The following is a 17,954-nucleotide window of genomic DNA, read 5'->3' as shown; positions in this document are numbered from 1 at the left end:
CTTAGCATGGTGCCGATCGAGGAGATGCTTTCCGACTGCAGTACATCTGATGCAGCTATGATCGTGAACTACTGTAGTACCTGGTATGGTAGTATCTATGTGTTGATTATACTGTGTACCTTTATTCTCTTGTTCTACCTGTATCTATTAATATCAGCTAATATTTCTTCTCTTATTCTTTGAGATAATAATACTAGATGAAACGCTCATCGTTATTCCTTCTATGGATGCCCCCACCTGGTGACGGTGATTGGCGAACCAGACCAGGAGGATGACGACTGCCGACCTTCGAGAAGCTCCGCAAACTTCTTCCGCCCCAAAGAGGAAGGTCGCCCCTATAGTCAGCGTATGTATGATATTCTTCTGTAGCTAGTATATCGATATATATATAGACACAAATATAGGTATGTAGATATCTCTATAGGCATCTATAATAGATGTTCTATTATACAGCTCCGGAGTATACTCCAGATATAGTAGAGCCAACATCAGATTCCACCGACATGAGAACGATCCAATCTCCCCACATCCCCACTGTCGTTACGGATTCTTCTCACAGACCACTGGACCATGGTTACGTAGATTGGGGTTGGGTCAGGGGCTTCGTATGTCCTCCTGTAGGTACCTGGGTATCTTCGTCTATCTTAGATGTACTACCACCTAAGTATACCTAGTAGTATTATCCTTATACAACATACAGCAGAGACAGAGATAAACAGTGGCTAGGTCTAGGTCTGACAATCGGCCCTAGATCAAAAGGCCACGCACGCAGGTGTTTCATCTTGCCCGGAGGAGCTTAATCGCAATTCAGGGTCTTGTCTGGCATTCTCCCCCATGCTCTTCTATATTTATCCCCTTTCTCCTCGTCCTGATTTGTCTGGGTGGCCAACTGGGGGCGTGGGTGAAATTATTGCCCCATTTTTCTTTCTTCTTCTAAATTTTCCATCGTCCGTACGGAGGAGGATAGTGTAGGATGGTTATTAATTTTATCGTTTTTTTTTTTATCATTATTACTGCTAGTTAGGAGGAGGATGAGGATAGGTACTATCCTGGATCGTCAGATCACTGTATACCCCTTTCTATTTACTTACCTCGTGTATGGCTCTGGAAATTAGGTATCAACAACCTCGCTCTCTCGCTCGCTCTCGCTCATTTCTTTCAACTAACTCAATTCCACACTGACTTTGCTCTGCTTCCCCTTTATCCCTTTCTCGTGCCCAAGCCCTTTGGGTTCTTTCGACCTTATTAATCATTTCTTTATAATTCCTTTGATGCGCCAATTCCATCCATCGATATTGTTTAATTGCCTCATTTGCCTCGTCTGGCCGAGACACCTCCCGGCCCTGTCATCGGTGTGGTCTAATTAATCTTCGCTTCCCTTCCTGACGACGACCACGACGACCACGACAAATGGGATTCGGGGAGGACACCTTTTAGCCCTTTTTTGTTTTATTATCTCTTGATTTTCCCCTTTTAATCTTGTCAGACACGGGGTGAAACGTCCCAAGATTCGATCGTGTGGAGTAGCACCGTTGAAACATCCTACCTCACCATCTCACCATCTTGACTTCCGACTATCACGGCAATCCTTCTCCAGCACGTCCGGGTCTGGTCTCGACTGTTTCGTCTTGTATGGACCTCAGCCGCCTTTATCATCTTCCTTGTCTTGAACCTGCGGGCGCGTCGCATCGGTCATCCGAGCCCATCTACATACCTCCTACCTCTACCTCTCCTTCCCCCATTGATGCCCTAACATAGGGTCTTCCTCCTCTGCTCCCTGGAGCGATGCCCGCGGTGATCGCAACAATGACGCCGACTCCCACTCCCCAGGGCCCCATCATGGAATCCTCAACCGCCGACAAAAAGCGCAACAAGCTGGGCTATCATCGTACCTCTGTCGCATGCGGTGAGTACCCGACCTCTTTCTATCTATACCACCCGATCGCGGTCTAATTGGGTGCAGTACACTGTCGCCGACGAAAGATCCGCTGTCTGGTCGCCGCCGACGACGCGCAGGGCCGCTGTGAGAACTGTATCCGTCTGCGCAAAGAATGCCAGTTCTTCCCCGTCGACCAGCAACCCCCCATCGAGAAGAAATCCCGCCCCAATTCGCGCCTCGAGACCGCATCTACCGACCCCTCGACGGCCTCCTCGTCGCCTCCAGCCGGATCGGGCACCGATCAACCCGACGCCTTCTTCCCCTACCAGCCCATCCCCCTCAGCGCCGCCCCGGACGTCACCACCACCTTCAACCCGGCCGCCGGGGCCGCCTACCCAGGCCCTCCCATCGCCCCCTACGCCCCAAACCCGCCCTCGCTCGACCCCTCCGTCCCCTGGGACGAGTTCACCACCATCTCCGACCCCCAAATGCTGGCCGCCATGTCCGCCGCCGCAAAGCCCGGCATGGTCAACGTCAACATGCCGCCCTCCGCCGTCTGGAACCCCAACCCTAACCCCATGGCGCCCATGCCCGCTGCCTCCCCCCTTCAGGGCACGCCCACGATCCCCTCGCAGCCGCAGAGCCTCAGCCCGGCCCCGACATACGCCATGCAGCCGGACGGGTCTGTCTGGCAGGTACCGCCGCCGCCGGCCCGCTCCATGACGTTTCCCGCGCAGCCCGACATGGGCCAGGCATTTCCCACCAGCCAGTTCCAGCACCCACCGCCGCATCAGCAGCCGCCACCGCCGGCAGACCTCAAGCGCCGAATGACCAGCCCGCCGCAGTCGTTCCCCGCAAACCCGCAGAGCCCTCCGCCGGCGGACATGCCCACGGGCCCGACCTCGGTGTCGTACCCGGGCCAGCCCACGCCCATGGGCTATCCCACCTGGCAGGACATGAACAGCATGTCGCCGATGGGCGTTGTGCAGTACCCGATGTACACGGGGGACGCGACGCAACAGGCGGCGTTCGGGGCGCCGATGGGCCATCCGGGGCCGGGACAAGCGCCGCCGTGACAGTGCAGGAGGAAAGTTTCCGATTTGGATTCCTATATAAGAAAAGAGTTAGATATACCCCGGTGCGACTTGCATTGATTCAGTTCTTGCGCGTCTTGTCTCCGCAGACGGGACGCGCCACGTTACCTTTACCAGCTGGTTATTAGCGGGCGCAAAGGATTTGGGCGGCAGGCATTTTGATCAGCTCATTCGCTTCTTTCAGACCTTGGATCATTCCTGCGTTGGGGGGGTGCTGATGGTTACATTTGACCGATATCGTTCGCTTCTGCATTTGAGACGTGTCTGGTTCACGAGCTATGTTAGAACCACTGGGTGATCCAGTGGCCATTGGCCTGTTGTACGGGTCGGTTTCCTTTTTTTTTATGTTCTGTTTTGATTGATACATGCGGGGATAGAGGATGGGTGGAGGGATGTGGGCTCTACATTTGCATATGTTCTTTCGTTTCTTTCTTTTGTTGATCTTCGGGCTGCTCGACCATCCATAGACTTCATTTCTCTGCAAATATTAGACAACTTGATGTATTTTTGGTGCAGTAGTATAGTAGAGATGGCCGTCTTAGTCATTATCTATCTACGGTTTAGATTGATATAGTTGCATGCAGAGCTTACAAGCCAATGATCTACAGCATGATATGACAGCTATCCCTGCAGAGTTGTTCTCAAACACAATGGGACTCTTAGCAACAGCGATATACTCAATGCCTCAATGTAACACGATAACTCCTCTGCCAATGACACTCGCGGGCTTATCAGTCTGAGCCACAACGACAGGGTTAAAGGCCGAGCAACGGTCTGTCTCCGCGGATGTTCAACGTTCATCGCGATAAGAGTGGTGCGGATTGAGGCTGTCTTCGCCGTGACTGGGAGCACACTGTATAGAGTATGTCTGGGGTCGATCTACAGATAAGAATGATGTGCTGTCGGGCATATATGGTGACTATCAGACCAAGATAACTCGCAAGAAGTAACCGCAACAAGCAATCGCATACTGGTGACGTGGTGTCGGTGAGACGGCCTTATCTCGAGCATTCCGTCCATGCCTGCAGAGTTATCAAACTCTGCCCGATGGTCGGTCTGACGCTTCGTACAAAACCGGCGATTGCGCCCGTTGTCGTTGCAGCACAGAAGATTCTTTGCTTGCTTCGTCTGTTCTTTGCTCTCTGACAGCGTGCCACCGATCTCATCACGTCTTATCGTAATTCTGTGGGGTGGCGCGATCTGACAGTTATATAAACACCCTCACCTGGGTTGCCTTTGCCTTGCCTTTCTTCTCTTTCTGTCTTCTTTCTCCACGGATCCCTCGGCGGGTCTTGGTTAAGTACTAAGTACTTGATGTGGAGGGCTGGGTTGGCGTCCAGCCAGGAGCCCCCGGAGAAGCCGACGGTCTAGGTCAGGCCCAGATCCATCCGCTGTCTGAACCATGAACTACTCCTAGTACGTGTTGCGTCCTACAGGAGCACCTGGTCGCTGACCGGTTCCAGGCCAACTGTCGGATCCTATGCGCGGCATTCCAGCTCCCTGCACTCCCAGCATCTGACATCTCACCCAGAGCGAATATTGCTGCACCCGCGCCAACCGCCAAAAATGGCTGGGCGGGCAGATGCGGGTGTGGGATGATCGCAGCCTCTTTCGACCGTCGACAGATTGAACGACGCAAGCTCTTGCTGGGATGGAGGAGCGATTTGACCAGCCGCGCTGACCATTCCCAGACATCTGATTGCTCTGTGCATCGTCCTGGGGGGGTCGTCCTGGGGGGGGGGGGCGTCCATGGGGGAACTAATCGGACCATCTATCCACCTCGTTTGGCTGGCTCCGTGGCGGTATCGTACCTTTTATTTTTCCGTGTTGACGGTATGATCCTTCCATGACGATAGGCTGTGCGCGAAACGAAGCGTGCCAATGATCCGTGGAACGACACGCGACTTAGAATCTCACGGACTCCACCGGAAGTGGTGATGCTGCATCCGGACCAATCTGCTTGATGCGGCGGTTATATTCGAGATCTTCGTTGCCACTCTTTCTGCTTTGCCACTGTTGGATTTCGATCGACGGTGATGATACTCGATGACAGAGTACGGGCTCAGAGGACAGAGTACCTACGGCGTACGCTCTACGACGACGACATCAACGACATGGACGACGACAAGATCCAAATGAACCCTGAGAAATGCCCGATCGGAAGATGACCACGGCTAATTACATCTTATCAGCTTATCACGGAATCTCGCAGTTATCAAGCACTAGTTCTAGTGTTGGTGGGCCTCGTTGCGATGCTTTCGCCCCACGCCAGAGCATTGGCTAGCGGGTCTCGTTTAGAGTACTTGCAGGTTCGGAGTATACTAACTACCTAGTCCTGGTCCTCGGCCTAGTCCCTGGGCCTGGGTCCTGATGGAAATGGAACTACCCTTGGTGTTGGCCACAGTATTCGACAAACTGCTTGAATCATGAGGTTGATGGCGTCGAGTCCAGTCGGATCGAGTCGAGTCAATCAGTCATCGACCGACCCGACCGAGTCCCATGTGGTAGACCGTGCACACGACAGTCCACCACTGCTAGGGACTGCGGCTGGCGGTGCGAAACCCCGACGCACGTTGCCAGCCCCGCACAGTGGAGCCTCGATGAATCTACTGCATGAGAGGAGAGAGGAACGAAGGAAGAACAAAGAGAGATTGAGACATGGGATGTGGGCGTGGGGTCTAGAGGGGGTGGCAGTATCATGGCGTAATGGGGTGACGGGACGGCCGGTATGGACGTTGAATACCGGTTGGTACAGACTCGGGTAAGATCGGGATCGCTCTCGGTGAGATGAGAAGGATCACTACTTCGTGGATGGATTATGGAGGCATTGGTTGGTTTATATGGAGTGGGTGATGTGTGGAGAGCACTGGAGAGCACTGGAGAGCATTGACAGACAGACAGACACTAACAATAATAAAGCACTGACACTGGCACAGACACAGACACAGACTGAACCGCCACAGCCTGAGCAGAATGGATCAGATCGGACGGAGACTCGATCCTTCGGTGGTTGTCCGACTATGGATGACCGACCGTGGAGATGCCGGAGCTAAGTAGGTATACAATGAAATAGAAAGAATGTATACCAAGCACAATTATATTCTTTCTATATGGATATAGAGTAGGTGAGAACTTACCTGTATATCTAAAACAATTCCTTACTACCTATATTCTTATAGTATACCAGATATAATGGATACTAAGGCAGGTAGAAAGACGAAGCTTCTACTGCAGGTGGTGTACCCAGGTACCTCGTAAGGTGTATAATACCGTACTAGTATTACCCATACCATATGCTCCTCCGCTATACGACTCTACAATTCTGGTGTATTCATCATCATCTCTTCCCTCTCTTCACTCGCATTCATCCTCCCTCTCCCTCTTGCCCTCTCTCTCTTTCTCCTATAATGCTCCCTACATCCTAAATCTCCTGCATCTGAAAGACTCCCGACAAAAGTACAGAAAAAGAAACGTCCGTCCTCCGTCCCCCCTCTAGCTGCAGCCACTAACGAATCCTGGTAGTCCCTCTCACCCTCCTCGTCTACGGCGGTAACGGGAATTCTCTCTCCCCTCTCGCCGCGCATTTCTATCTCTTATCTCCCCTCGCCCTCGTCCTCTTCCCTATCATCTCTCCTCTCCTTCTCTCCCCCCCTCCGCTATCGACTGATCGCTCGATCATATCATGGCCGGGTTACACCGCGGACGCGGTCCCCCGCCCTCCGTCGACGCCGACGACGCCCATCCCGAGGGCCTTCTTCAGGATTCCCTCTTCCCCGAATGGCGCTCCGGCGCTCCTCGTCCCGGCTTCGACTCGCCCGATGAGATGCAGCGAAAGGATCCGCTGGCCACTCAGATCTGGAAACTCTACTCTCGCACCAAGGCCCAATTGCCCAACCAGGAGCGCATGGAAAACCTCACCTGGCGCATGATGGCTATGAGTCTGAAGCGCCAGGAGCAGCAACGCTTGCAGCAGTCCAAGTATGCCTTCGACTTCTCCCGCGATTCTGCCTTGATTTGTAGTCCTCTAAACTTCGCAGATCCAGTCCCAATCCCAGCGGAATCGCTCAATTGCGCATTTCCGACCGAGAACCAGATCGCGACCACCCTCCACATCCCTCTACCGACTTCGACCCTATGAACCTCGACGATTTCATCGTCCCCATCGAATCCCCCTCTGACCACCATTCTCCTGTGACCACCAACCCCAACGCCATCCCGATCAAGGCCGCCGTTCGCCACGACCCCGTCCGTGATGCCACTCCTGTGCCCGCCTCATTTCCCCATCCCGCCCAGGACCAGCGGAAGAACAACGAGTTTGGCTACGTCCCGCGTCGCGTGCGCAAGACCAGCATCGACGAGCGTCAGTTCTTCGGTCTGCAGGTCCCTACGCGGAAACGACCGGCCGAGTCCTCCCCCCAAGTGCCGCCCGTCTCCAACACCATGCTGGCCCATCACGATCCCGATCTGGCGGGCGCTGTCCCCGATTACACCCTCGACGCTTCGTCTTCTGCCTTTGGTCTGCATCATCATCAGCAGCACCAGCAACATCACCACCTCACTAGCAACCACACCTCTCCTGGCGTGCCCTTTAATCTCGACACTTTCGGTCTGGGCGAGGACCCCATCGCCCCCTCCGCCGGTCCCTACCAGTCCCAGTTTACCTTTTCGCCGAGCGATTCTCCTATGACCTCTGGCAATCCCTTCGCCAGCCTCTACGCCCAGACCCCAATAGCGTCCTCGCTCAACTCCACCGATTTCTTCTCCCCACCTCCTTCTGGCTACCAGTCGACGGCCTCGACGCCACAACCCGCCTATGACGGAGAGCATAACATGTACTTTGACATGCCCACCGCCGACACCCGCCAGCGCCGCATCCCCAACTACGTGGCCCACCGCTCCAACCTCTCCGCCTCGCTGCAGCCGCGCTACCTCTTCAACAACCAGGGCCCGAGCCATGACGCCCCGCCGGGCTCTTCGTCCTCCGTGCAGTCCCCAGGCTACCCGATTCCCCAGCCGCAGCACGTCGATCCCACTCAGGTGCTGAACCCGACCGACTATGCCACGGCAACCTCGCACACCGCCATGTTCAGCTTTGGAGCCGACTCGGACAACGAAGACGACGATCCCACCGGGGGCCACCCGTTCTCCGACCGCGCCGGCCTCGCCATGCCCGCGGATCTGGGTGACGAGTCCACTGGCATGCAGTGGGACGCGCATTTCCCCGGCTCCTTCCACTCGCTGCCGGGCTTCGGCCAGCACCGCAAGCACGTCACCATCGGATCCGCCGATATGATGGACGCGCCGGGTGAATGGGGCCACGGCGGCAGTCTGGGTCGTACCCACGGGTCGGCCGCGTCTGTCAGCGAGGTGCGCAACCGCGAGCAGGATCCGCGCCGCCAGAAGATCGCCCGCACGACCTCCACCCCCAACACCGCGCAGCTCCTGCGCCAGAGCATGCACGCTGGCGGCTCCAACACCTCCCCCAACACGCCTCCTGAATCGGGCCTCAGCAGCGCCGTCCCCTCGCGACCGGGCTCCCCGGGCGGTACCAAGAACGCCGACGGCAGCAGCTCCGGCCCGACCACCTGCACCAACTGCTTCACGCAGACAACCCCGCTGTGGCGGCGCAACCCGGAGGGCCAGCCGCTGTGCAATGCCTGCGGGCTGTTCCTGAAGCTGCACGGCGTGGTGCGCCCGCTGTCGCTCAAGACGGATGTCATCAAGAAGCGCAACCGCAGCAGCGCCAACAGTCTGGCCGTGGGGACGTCGCGGTCGTCGAAGAAGTCCTCGCGCAAGAACTCGGTGCAGCAGTCGTCGGCGGCGGCGCCGTCGAACGTGACTAGTCGCGCGCAGAGCAGCGGTACCGCCCCGTCGTCCGAGTCGCCCCCGGCCAGCGGGGTTGGTTCGGGCCGGGCGTCGGGCGTGGTGCCCATCGCGGCCGCACCGCCCAAATCGGCGCCTTCTGCGGCGTCTCCCGGCGGGCCCGCCCGCGGATCGTTGGTGGCACCGAAGCGGCAGCGCCGACTGGAAAAGGCGGCCGAGGGTGAGGACGACGCGAGCAAATCGGGCGGCCGCTCCAAGGTGGTGCCCCTCGCGCCAGCGATGCCCCCGGCCGCGGTGAACCCGGCCAACCACAGCATTGCCGGCGGCCAGGGGGCGAGCCAGGAATGGGAATGGTTAACGATGAGTCTGTGAGGTAATGCCTGATGGATGCTCCACGGTGATGAGTATGGACTGTTGAGTTGATTTTGCTTTGATTGATTTCTGTCTGATTTTTATGATTGATTGCTTGATACAATCGCGTCTGTCGGCCGTTTTCCGCTTTGTTTTGTTGAATAGGCCGGCAGAAGTGCGCACTGTTTATAGACTAGTAATGTGCAAAATTTCAGTACTATCTTGAATACTTATGTAGTGGAGTACCAGTAAGTGTACCCAATGGAGTAGTATATGGAGTACTCCGTATGAGAGTATGGAGATAAAGATCACATGACCGCACGTGGCGATAAGCATCAAATATCATCGCATCCATCCTCACTTTTCACAACCATCTCAACTCAACTCAGCACGTCACAATGGGCTCCAGCACTAAGAAAAAGAAGGAGAGGCAGAAAGACTTCCAAGTGCGTATCCCCTGCATACAAAAAAACACAAGCTAACCCCAGCCCAGAAAGCAAAGCTCAAAGTCGGCAAAGCCAAAGCCAAACCCGACAATTTCACCGACACCAGCTTCAAATCCAAATGTACCTCCTCCCCTCACACTCTCCCATATACCATATCCAGTATCTAACGTTAGCTCAACAGCAATAACCCTAACCCAACAATCCCTCAAACTCGCCGCCCCAACCCCCACAGCCCAATTCACCCACACCCTCTCGCTCCTCTCCTCAAAATCCGACACCCAGCGCCGCGACGCCCTCGCCCACCTCACAACACACCTCTCCTCGCGCCCCGTCAACACTCCACCCCCAGCCCCCGTCAGCGCCCTCCTCCCGCCCCTCCTCCCGCTAACCCTCGACCCATCCGCCGCCGTGCGCACCCAGCTCCTGCGCACGCTGCGCGCGCTCCCCGCCACAGACATCGCCGACCACGTCGCCGCCCTCCTGCCGTACCTGCGCGCCGGCATGACCCACCTCGCCGCTGACATCCGGCTCTCCGCGGTGGAAATACTGGGCTGGTTAATCGATGTCGCGGGGGAAGCCGTCGTCTCTGCGCCGGGCGGCTGGCTGAAGACGCTGAATTGCTTCCTGTCTGTGCTGGAGTGGCACACGGCCGAGAGCGCGAAGTGGTCGTCGGCGCGGGCGTCGTTTGGAAAGGCGGGGAAGGGCGCCGGCGGTGCGGTCGTGGTTAAGGTGTTGAATGTTTTGGCGGAGTTTTTGGCTGTCGGGTTGGCGGGGAAGTCGCAATCCCAATCTACGCAGATGCTGCAGGATGGAGGGGAGGAAGACCTGTGTGCGCCGCATATGATCCCGCCGGTCGCGGCGCCGTATGTCTACCTCAATTTGTTTGGCGCCCCGCGCGACGAAGACGCGGATATCTACGAGACGAGCGAAGAGCGGTTCCGCGTGTTCAGTGGGAGGGTGCTGGGGGCTGTGAGTCGCGGGCTGGAGAGTGCGCGCATGGATGGCGGGGAGGTTGGGCGGGCTGCGGCTGGAGTGTCGAGGGTGGTTAACGCTGCGGTCGCTAGGGCTGATCTTGATCCTGTTTGACTACGTCTACTGCATAGAGTGGAGGCGAGTGTATATGTATATAATGGATAGAATCATGCATACATGCATACATGTCAGGCGATCGCCTTCCCCTCGTACACGACCGGGGTCGATACCTCCGGAGCAACGCCCTCGTACACCTCCGTGCTGGCGTATACCTCATCCGCCAGCACGGCTCTGGCCACCTGGCTCGCGCTGTCCGGAAACGCCAGACACAGCGCAACGTACACCACACTCGTGCCCGCAAACCCGAGCAGCCACCCAAACTGGTACGGGTGGATACCGACCCCAACATCGATCGACGAATTCACCGAGTTGATCAAGCCCGGCAAGTTCGGCACGACGCCGACCAGGAACGCGACCACGGCGCGCCAGTTGACCAGCCAGTCGGAGCCGTAGCGATACGTCGGTGCGGCGGGCTGGTACAGGGCGAGGGTATCGTAGCGGCGGCGGTGAACGAGCCAGAAATCCCACAGCATGATGGCGGCAATCGGGCCGAGGAAGATGGCGTACGCGGACATGAAGTTGAGAAAGTTGCCCGCGGAGGCGAGGATCTTCCACGGCACGAGAGCCCACGACAGCAGCCCGCAGAGGATCTGGCCGCGGCGGAGGTTGACGTAGGCCGGGAACAGGGCCATGAGGTCGTTTGCGGCGGAGATGGAGTTGGCGGAGATGTTGACGCCGAGCGAGGCGAGGGCGAAGGAGAAGGCGGCGAAGAAGCGGGCGGCGCGGCTGGACCAGTGGCTGATGAGCTCGATGGGGTCCCAGGGGATGGCGGCGGTGTGGTAGCGGGCCTGGCCGGCGGAGGAGGCGGCGATGCCGATGAAGGAGATGAAGGTGAAGACGACGGGCAGCATGGGGATGTAGAGCAGCTGCCAGCGGGGGGAGACGCGCGAGTAGCGCGAGAAGTCGGACTGGTTGACGCTCAGCGTGGCGTAGTTGCCCAGCACGGAGGTCATGTTGGCCAGGAAGAGCCAGCTGTAGGCGGAGCCGGAGACGGACGGGCGCTGGTCGAACATGGCGCCGCCGCCCTCGGCGACAAAGGCCCAGATGAGGATGGCGATCCAGGCGATGGGCACGAGGACGGACTTGACGAGGAACAGCCAGCGGGCCTTGTCCGGGTGCACGCAGAGGAAGGGGAACTGCAGGACGAAGAAGATGACGTAGCCGACCATGCCGCGCGTGGTGATGCCCTGGTTCTCGGGGATGTGGTTCTCGAGGGTGAGGAAGCTGGGCCAGATGGCGCCGATCATGGCGCCGACAGCGTTGCCGCCGTTGACGTTTTGGATGGCGAACCAAAAGACGGCCAGGATGACGCGCGACACGATGGCGATGTACGAGCCCCAGAAGCCCCAGCTGGCGCGCGCGATGACAGGGAACGGGATGTGGTAGATGGAGCCGACGGCGCCGTTGGCGGCGATGACGAACGAGATGATGAAGAAGGAGACGGCGACAATGGCGAGCGACTCGCGCCAGCTCAGGCCCACGGCGATGATACTGCTGGCGAACTGCCAGGTCGCGGCGTTGAAGGCATCGGAAATCCAGTACGCTGGCTCGTTAGCTTATCGTTCAGGAAGCATGCTGGGTGACCGTACAGACGAAACTGAGAGGCCCCCAATGTCGTTGATGGAGCGGAATCGGATCGAGATCACGGTTCGTCCAGCGGGCATTGCCCTCCGCAAAGGCCGATTTGGACTGGGAGACTCGAAGACTGGGACGGAAGCGCATTGCTAGAGAGGTAGGCTGGTGTGGGCTGTAAAGTCCAGACAAGCTGCATGCATGCATCAAGAACTATATAAGCGACGGCGGATGATAAGACTTCATCATCCTGATAAGCATGGCCTTCTCATTGGCGATGGCACATCTGATAACGCCCACGCTTATCGCCCACGGCGTACCCCGGCTCCCGTACTCGCCCTTGCATCTATGCAGATATCGATATGTACACGAGAGATGCGAGAAAGAAACATCCTCATTGCCCTGCTCACTTCTCTCCAGGAAGCCGCACATCCTCCCAGCCCCGTCCATCCCCGATGCCTGGCAGACTACGGGTGCGGCGGATCCCCGCCCACTCGGTGACGTTCATCCAGCCAATCTGCTGGAACCCCCCAAAGCCACCGATCCAGTACACCTGCGTCACGGCCAGACGCGCCCAGAAGCTGGCGTGCGGGGAATAGGGTTTCCCGGGTAGCCAGACAGCGGCGTCGGGGTGGGCCTGGAGGTAGCACTCACGCAGGGCTGTCTCGGTATCCTTAGGCAAGGGGGTCTCGAACGGCTCAATGTACCCAAACAGTGTTACACGGGGGAGTCCAGCTGGCGAGCGGGGAAATCCGGGAAAGAGGGGTTTGGTCTCGTTCACGTGGTCCCACCAGTCGAGAGAGAGGCTGATGTTGGAGCCGGCTGCGGTGTTGCGGAAGGTCGTCGCAACACGCAGCGCGAGGAAGGTTGGGTTTCCATCACCACCGTTGCCGGTTGGAAGGGCTTCATCACAGTCGGCCACGTATTCCGTTAAGCTGATGGGCTGGCCGGCAACCTCGGCGGGCGCATGCGAGGTGCTGGGGAGGGGATCTGGGAAGACGGTAGAGGCGACGCCGGTGGTGGACAGAGCCAGAAGCCGACGGGCCATCAAGGTTGAGGTGAACCACGAGGGAATGGTCGCGATGTCTGGGTTGTTGACGGCATGGATGACATCGTCGGAGGCTGCGGTGGGGTCGATGAAGGGGACCTGCTCGTAGTTCTGGTCTACGACTGCAGTGACAGGAAGTAGTATCTGGCTAAAGAGCAGAGTCAGAGCTGATAGAGCTAGTCGACGCATGCTGAGAGGATGTGTGTGTGATATGAGAGGTGAGAAGAGTTGGAGATGATGGAGATGGAGAAGAGAAACGAGGGAACCAAAAGGCAGATGATCTTATCTGATGGCGCTTGTCCTGTCCGGGTTAGTGCGTCAGTTGACCGCTGATTCAGCCGTTTTCGGTCCGACATCTTCCGGATCATCCGATCGCAGCCTTGCAGCCTTGCAGCCTTGCAGCCTCGCAGCCTTACTGCCTTTCTGCCTTACTGCCTTGCGCTGGTTGCTGATGATCATGACTCACCGACGCCACTCAACCATCACCCGACCCAAGGATCCCGTTACGAACAAGACAAAGAATGACTCACTACGAACCACAAGTCGACGGTTACAGTTTTCATTGCTAGCTATCAGCGACTCGACCAGCAGATCGAGCCAGAAAACCAGTAGACTATCCCAGCCGTTCCCACCCACTCCATCCAAACAAGAGATATCCAGAGAAAGCAAAAGATAGACAAGTAAATAGTAAAAGATTGTAACTCCGCCTCACAAAGACCACCCCAAAACAAAACCCACAAGCATACATCATACACCAGTGGACTCCGTTCCACTGCTTGCGCCGAGGCCAAACGCAGACGCCCTGCGATCCCACCAACACCAGGGTATATACAAAATCCGACGAGAACCTTTTCCCGACTGAAGAAAAATGACGGTGAACACACATCAACTTTTCGCCTGCGGGTCATCTGCGTCCGCCTCCAGCGTCCTTGGTAGATCGAATCCAGTCTCCCAGCAGGCGCCTCGCTCGGCGAGACGCTGCTGAGGATAGCCTTGTAAGAATAGCAGAAAGCAAAACTAGACTTTTCCTTTTCTGTACAGAAAGATAGGAAAAGAAAAACAAACCCAACGGCAGACTACCCAAGGTAGTCCGCACGTAGGTTGGGATTCAGCGCGATCTTCCGCGCTTCGCTGCCGCAGCAGGCCCGCTTCATGCCAGTCGGCCCGGAGAGGGGCGCCTGGAAGTTGAACGAGCGCAGCTGGGCCATCGTCGTCAAAGTCGAGGGCTGCGAGCCCTGAGACTGCAGGAACCGATCGGCGGTGTTACCATCCGGCAGGACCATCCCTTCGCTGAAGGTGTTGGCATGCATCAGGTGACGGACATGGCCCTGCAGGGTGAAGTCGTCCGACCCCGTACGGCCACGCTTGCGGCAGGGACGCTGCTGGGCCTTCGAGCCGGCGCCGGACAGGGCACAGAGACTCTGCGCGGCTTCATGCGTGGAAGACGCGTCCACCGGCGTGCCCAGCGAGAAGCTCGACAGGTCGGGCACCGCACCGGTCGCATACGACTCGGGGGAATTGTACAGATCGCCGAACGAGACCTCGTCGATGGGAGACGCCACCGTCACCGGCTTGCGGTTCTCCTTCATCGAGTTGTTCGTGCACCGGAGCGTCGCCTGGACAGCCAGACGAGGCATGCCGGTGGGACCCGAGGCGGTCGACGACTGCGATGAAAGGGTCGACACGTCCGAGATCATCGAGTCCGGAGACGAGGCCGACGAGGTCGAGCGTGCCAGAGACGACCGGCGCATCGTCGGATAGCTGTCCATGCTGCTGCTCGTCTTGGGGCAGAACGGGAGTGACGGGCGCTGGTCCAGGGTGGACCGCGCCATGCACATGTTCTGCACCTGCGACATGGCAGCACACAGGTGACGCCGGTGCGACGAGAAGGGACCGCCACTCGCAGCAGGAGTGGAGACCATGGTCGACTGGGGCGTCAACTGCGGCGTGGGCAGCATCGGCGGCCGGGGCATCGACGGCAGGGATGGGTTGAAACTGTCGACGCGAGTCGATCGCTCGGCCAGAGCGGGCGTCGGCCGATACGACGACATCAACTCCGAGACCGAGGGCAGACTGCAGACTTCGGTCGTCTTCGGGGAGACACTGCGGGGAGACGGTGAATCCGACGGCGCGCGGCTGTCAAATCCGCCCATACTCATCGGAGTCAGCGGCTCCACGAGGTCGACCTCCTCCAAGTCAGGGGTCAGTCTCGGAATGACCGTGCGCCAGCTCTGGCCCTCGGTCGGCAGACCACCGGCACCGGGCGTGTACTTCAGCACAATGTCGGTCCAGCGCTGGAAGGTGGATTCCGGGATGTGCAGCTTCCAGTCCACCGCCTTGAGGAACATCAACTCGTTCTGGTTGATTTCTACGGTGTTGAGACCGGAGATCTTGCTCCACGCGCGGGCCGAGTAGTTGCGGTCCTGGAGGTATTTGGAGGCCAGGATGAGAGCCGACAGAAACATGCGGCGGCCACATTGCATGGCACGACAGCCCGGTTTCGTGCGGGACTGATCCTGCGTCAGATCGTGGGAAGGCACGTGTGGCTTGATCTTGATCAAGTAGTACAGGGCGACCTGCAGCGTGCTATAGCTCGTCCGCGAGCGGCGGAGCGTCTCCTGGATGAAGGTGCGCAGGGGTAGGACCCCTTTGCAGCCCGTGGCGGAGTCACTCTTGTGGGCTACGGCGGAGAGGGGCCAGATGATTTCCACAATCTGGGACGCAGTATCTGGACCGGGCTTAGTTTGCGGAACTCGAGCGAGGGACGCGATGGGTCCCACTTACCGACGAGGTTGTCGACAAAGTTGACCTTCCGCTCGGACTGGCGAAGCAGACAGGGCGGGGGCCGGGTACAGGCCGTGCCGTTGGACTGAACGACGTGGCTGTTGGTGCGCCGGGGATGCCTGCGCAACTCCGGGGGCACCGCGGCGTCGGCGGGCTTGACGGGGGGACCTCGCAAGCAGGCCCGCGTCGACCGAGGGTATTCCGCGTCATTCTCCCAGATCACATCGGCCGGATTCGTCGCGGCGGACGAGACGGATCCCTGAGAGGAGATGGCGTCTAACGAGAAGACGGACGAAGCCGAGGAAGATGCGGAGGAGAGGGACGAGGGGTAAGGGTGCGCATGAGACGTCTTGTAGGAAAGACCGGGGTTTGGATCTTTCAAACCCAACACGTCAACGCCTGTCATATCCGGAGAAGAGGAAGCAGGCGGGTGCGCGAATGTTATCCGTGGGAGATCAATAAACCGTTGCGCAAGGAACCGTTAACGAGAAGCGACAAGACCAGATACCGTCTTTGATGTACAGGCGACGGCCGACCTTTAGAGGAGGTTCGCCACTTTGAAGCAGCGAGGGGTGGGGGGGAGTTGGGGGAGGGTTATCGAGAGAGGATGATGAGGGGAGGATGAGGGGTCTTAGGAGGGATGAGGAGGATGAGGAGGGTGTTCCGATCACCGGTTATAGTGCAGGACGGAGGCGAGGAGTCACGACCAGAGGATGGTATGACTCGGAGGGAGAGAGGAGGATGATTCACAGCAACACCACGAGGGAGGCGAGGTCTGCGGTGGAGGATTCTGCAACACGGGTGATCGGAACGAAAGGTTTGGAGACAACAAGGTACATCTTGAGACTGGCAGGTGTATAAGAAGAGGCGAGAGGAAGAGCCGCGAGACGGCGAACTGACTACCAAGCAGGCAGATCCGCGGGGGGTGCTGATGCTTGTCTAGGCAGTCGACGGGGCGGCGGAGGCAGCAGAGGGTGGCGAGCGGCGGTTAGGACTGTTGTCGGAGGAGGACGGAGTCAGCAGGAGTGGGATGATGATGAGAAGGCAGTTGACAGGATGGAGGCGAGAGGCGAGAGGGAAGGATGACTGTAGGCTGGCGGCGGGAGTTGCCTGGACTGGAGTGGACTGGGACTGGGGCTAGTGGTGACTAACGGGAGTCATGGGGGTGTATGTTGGAAGGAGAAGAAGAAGAGGAGGAATAAGGAGGAGAGGAGATGAAGAAAAGAAGAGGAGAGAGGATGAAAGGAAGAGAGAGAGGATGGGAGGATGGGGGGGATGAGGCGAAGAGAAGAGAGCGGAAGGGGAGTGAGGGAGTGGGAGCAGAATGACTGATGGCGGAAGGAGGATGGAGTTACTCACCGTTTGGTGGCAAGAGTGGCGGAACACAGCACCGCGTGAATAATCACAAATAGAATCAGAATCAGGATAGCAGAATAATAATAAAAATAATAATAGAACAGAGATAGTGATAGTCGTCGTAATAATAATAATATAATCAGGAGAATAGAATAATCATGAGAAGAAGAATAAAATCATAAAATAAGAAGGGAATCAAAGTCGAACGATAAAGATATCAGTCACCACACTCTGTACCGTGTAGAAGGATGACTCGAGAAAGAAAAGAACCGAATCCAGACTAGGACGAATAGGAGGAGAGGAGAGTCATAGTCGTCGGGTGAGAGAAGAAGAAGAAGAAGCAGAAGGAGACAGGAAGCAGAGAGGCAGAGGAATAAGAATAGGCAGCGGCGGATCCGGGATGACTCGTTGCGGTGTTGTTGGGCACTGCCTTCCGCTGCTCGTCATACCCATGCCTAGTATACCTAATAATCAGTACAGTATTCTATCAGTCTTTGCCTATCATTGCC

At 57.5% G+C, this 17,954-nt stretch overlaps 4 protein-coding genes across 4 annotated transcripts; 2 read left to right on the top strand and 2 right to left on the bottom strand.

Moving 5' to 3' along the window:
• Window positions 1-1,806: 1,806 nt before the first annotated feature.
• On the top strand, window positions 1,807-2,955 carry ATEG_07265 (putative C6 finger domain protein; the record flags this gene model as incomplete). Its single annotated transcript, XM_001209951.1, has 2 exons — window positions 1,807-1,906; window positions 1,964-2,955. 2 exons carry the CDS (start codon window positions 1,807-1,809, stop codon window positions 2,953-2,955), a joined length of 1,092 nt encoding a protein of 363 aa, XP_001209951.1.
• Window positions 2,956-6,655: 3,700 nt separating this feature from the next.
• On the top strand, window positions 6,656-9,168 carry ATEG_07264 (nitrogen regulatory protein areA; the record flags this gene model as incomplete). Its single annotated transcript, XM_001209950.1, has 2 exons — window positions 6,656-6,951; window positions 7,011-9,168. The coding sequence occupies 2 exons, from the start codon at window positions 6,656-6,658 to the stop codon at window positions 9,166-9,168; spliced, it is 2,454 nt and encodes an 817-aa protein (XP_001209950.1).
• Window positions 9,169-10,753: 1,585 nt separating this feature from the next.
• On the bottom strand, window positions 10,754-13,494 carry ATEG_07263 (uncharacterized protein; the record flags this gene model as incomplete). Its single annotated transcript, XM_001209949.1, has 3 exons — window positions 10,754-12,228; window positions 12,275-12,450; window positions 12,668-13,494. The coding sequence occupies 3 exons, from the start codon at window positions 13,492-13,494 to the stop codon at window positions 10,754-10,756; spliced, it is 2,478 nt and encodes an 825-aa protein (XP_001209949.1).
• Window positions 13,495-14,381: 887 nt separating this feature from the next.
• Window positions 14,382-16,495, bottom strand: ATEG_07262 (putative G1/S-specific cyclin Pcl5; the record flags this gene model as incomplete). The annotated part of the gene is made up of 2 exons (XM_001209948.1): window positions 14,382-16,033; window positions 16,090-16,495. The coding sequence occupies 2 exons, from the start codon at window positions 16,493-16,495 to the stop codon at window positions 14,382-14,384; spliced, it is 2,058 nt and encodes a 685-aa protein (XP_001209948.1).
• Window positions 16,496-17,954: the final 1,459 nt, after the last annotated feature.

Source organism: Aspergillus terreus, genomic scaffold, assembly GCF_000149615.1.
Source record: "Aspergillus terreus NIH2624 scaffold_10 genomic scaffold, whole genome shotgun sequence".
Taxonomy (NCBI): Eukaryota; Fungi; Ascomycota; class Eurotiomycetes; order Eurotiales; family Aspergillaceae; genus Aspergillus; species Aspergillus terreus.
Note: the sequence above shows the minus strand (reverse complement) of the source record. Positions and strands in the feature narration are given on the sequence as shown.